This window comes from Microtus ochrogaster, unplaced genomic scaffold (genome assembly GCF_000317375.1).
Source record: "Microtus ochrogaster isolate Prairie Vole_2 unplaced genomic scaffold, MicOch1.0 UNK8, whole genome shotgun sequence".
NCBI classification, from domain to species: Eukaryota; Metazoa; Chordata; class Mammalia; order Rodentia; family Cricetidae; genus Microtus; species Microtus ochrogaster.
In genome coordinates, this window is record NW_004949106.1 from 10,488,057 (window position 1) to 10,490,051 (window position 1,995).

Consider the following 1,995-nt stretch of genomic DNA (forward strand, 5'->3'; position numbering starts at 1 on the left):
AGAGATCCGCCTGCCTCTGCCTCCCGAGTGCTGGGATTAAAGGCGTGCGCCACCATCGCCCGGCCAAGGAGAAGTTCTTGTGTGGACCTTCAGTATTGAGTATCACCTAGAGTGGCCCAGAAGACATATTCTGTGTGATTTTGTGAAGATGGCCAAGGCCAGCCTCCCTCTGAGGACACTCTGCCCTCCAATAAGTCTCCTTTTGACATTTCAAACCCCCAGTTCTATCTCCAAGCAAACTCTGAAGTAACCTCTTTTCATGGACAGCTGCACCGTAAATCACACAGGAAGTGCCATTTTCCCACTTAGAGATCCCAAGAGAGGCCAGTTTAGTGCACGACAGGCTGAGGCCTTTCTTTTCCCAGTGTTTACCATCACTATAGTTACCTGCTTGTCTGATGTAATAGGGAAGGATTCAGACTTTGGGTCAGGGAAAAGACCTTTGCTGGAATAAAGTCATACCCATGTATTAATAGCAAAAGAGCCCCCATACCCATGTATTAATAGCAAAAGAGCCCCCATACCCATGTATTAATAGCAAAAGAGCCCCCAGAAGACCTAACTTCTCCCACTTACTACCAATATCCAGGACCACCTGCAGAGTCCTCTTTCTGGAACCTTCTTCATGACTGCTCAGTGCTCCACAGAGCCACCGTCATGGGTTTTCAGCTTAGAGCCCCTTACCATATCATATGTATTCTTAGACAGCTCTTAGGAAATAATAGTCACAACCTTCCTCCTTCCCCGAGCCAGTCCTCAATCAAAATATGCATTTCAGTAAGATCTCAGTATGACTCCAAAGTCTGAGAAAGTCTGTTGTGGACCCTTTCTAACCTGGGCAGGCTTGCATTGGCAAGACTGGTAATGCTAGACCCCAGAGCACCCCAGAGTTAAGGTTTATACAGCCTATGAATTTACTGAGCCCTTGTCTTCTCAGCTGTGAGGTAGGAATAACGTAGGAATTACCAGAGCTAATAGGGGCCTAGGTGCAGTGCCTCCTTAATCTGAACAAGCATGCCAGCAACTCCTTGTTACCATTAGTTCACATTCGAAATAAGGAAACCAAAGAAAAATGGACAAATGTCTGTCCATGACCACCCAACCTGAAGATAATGGACTTCCGTCTGTTTTCACTACTATCCTCACAAGCATGGGAAGTGAGAGGTAGGGAACTGGCTGCTGAGTGTTTCCTCTGAAGTCTCTGCAAGTTACCTTGTGAAATAAGTCTGGGGTTAATTAATGACTGAGAATGAGGGAACCCCAAAGATGCCTGTTGCCAATTCTAAACTAAAAATTCTTAACTTTTTTTTTTTTTTCATGTAATAGTTGTATAAGTGTTACATCCCATTTCCAATGTGGTCTACTTACATGTCTTGAAATAGTTCCGTAAATATTGTTTAGGGATGGGGGTGTGTAGCTCAGTGATGGTGCACGTGTCTGTCAGGATAGGAAGAAGGAAGAGAAAGGATGGGCAGGGAGCAAGAGGAGGAGGGAGATACAGGAAAGAGAGAGGAGGATTTTGTTTCAAAGCCAGTGCTGCTGGAAGAAATGTATTTCTGCAGAATCCAAACACAAGCCAATCCCTTGGGAGACCAGGCAATTAGTCATCCGCCGGAAAAGCACAGCAGTGAGAAAGCACGTGGCCAGTTGTCCTAGACAACACAGATGTATGAAACATTTTCTCGCCAGAAAGCCCGAGCACAAACAGATGTAGCACTTCTCACCCCTGGCCACACCACCGTGCCAAAGCTCTCAATGGATTCCTGGATGATGATCTTCTTGCCTGCAAACCGATAATGCTCTTGCGTGTAGCTGGCAAAGTCTGTAGGAACAAATTTCTCGATACTACGGAGGGATGACTCTATCTTGTCGGACTCTGTGAAGCAGAAAAAAATCAGATGGATCAGTATGATAAAAACAGACGGAACTAGCCGGGCGGTGGTGGCGCACGCCTTTAATCCCAGCACTTGGGAGGCAGAGGTAGCCGGATCTCTG

General features: G+C 46.3%; 1 protein-coding gene across 1 annotated transcript in view; it reads right to left on the minus strand.

The window, feature by feature from the left end:
• Positions 1-1,995, minus strand: part of Mettl21c (methyltransferase like 21C) — a 27,826-nt gene that overhangs the window by 3,708 nt on the left and 22,123 nt on the right. Inside the window, exon 3 of the mRNA XM_026788843.1 lies at positions 1,725-1,876. Within this exon, the coding sequence (XP_026644644.1) occupies positions 1,725-1,876 (152 nt within the window). The remainder of the gene's footprint in view (positions 1-1,724; positions 1,877-1,995) is intronic.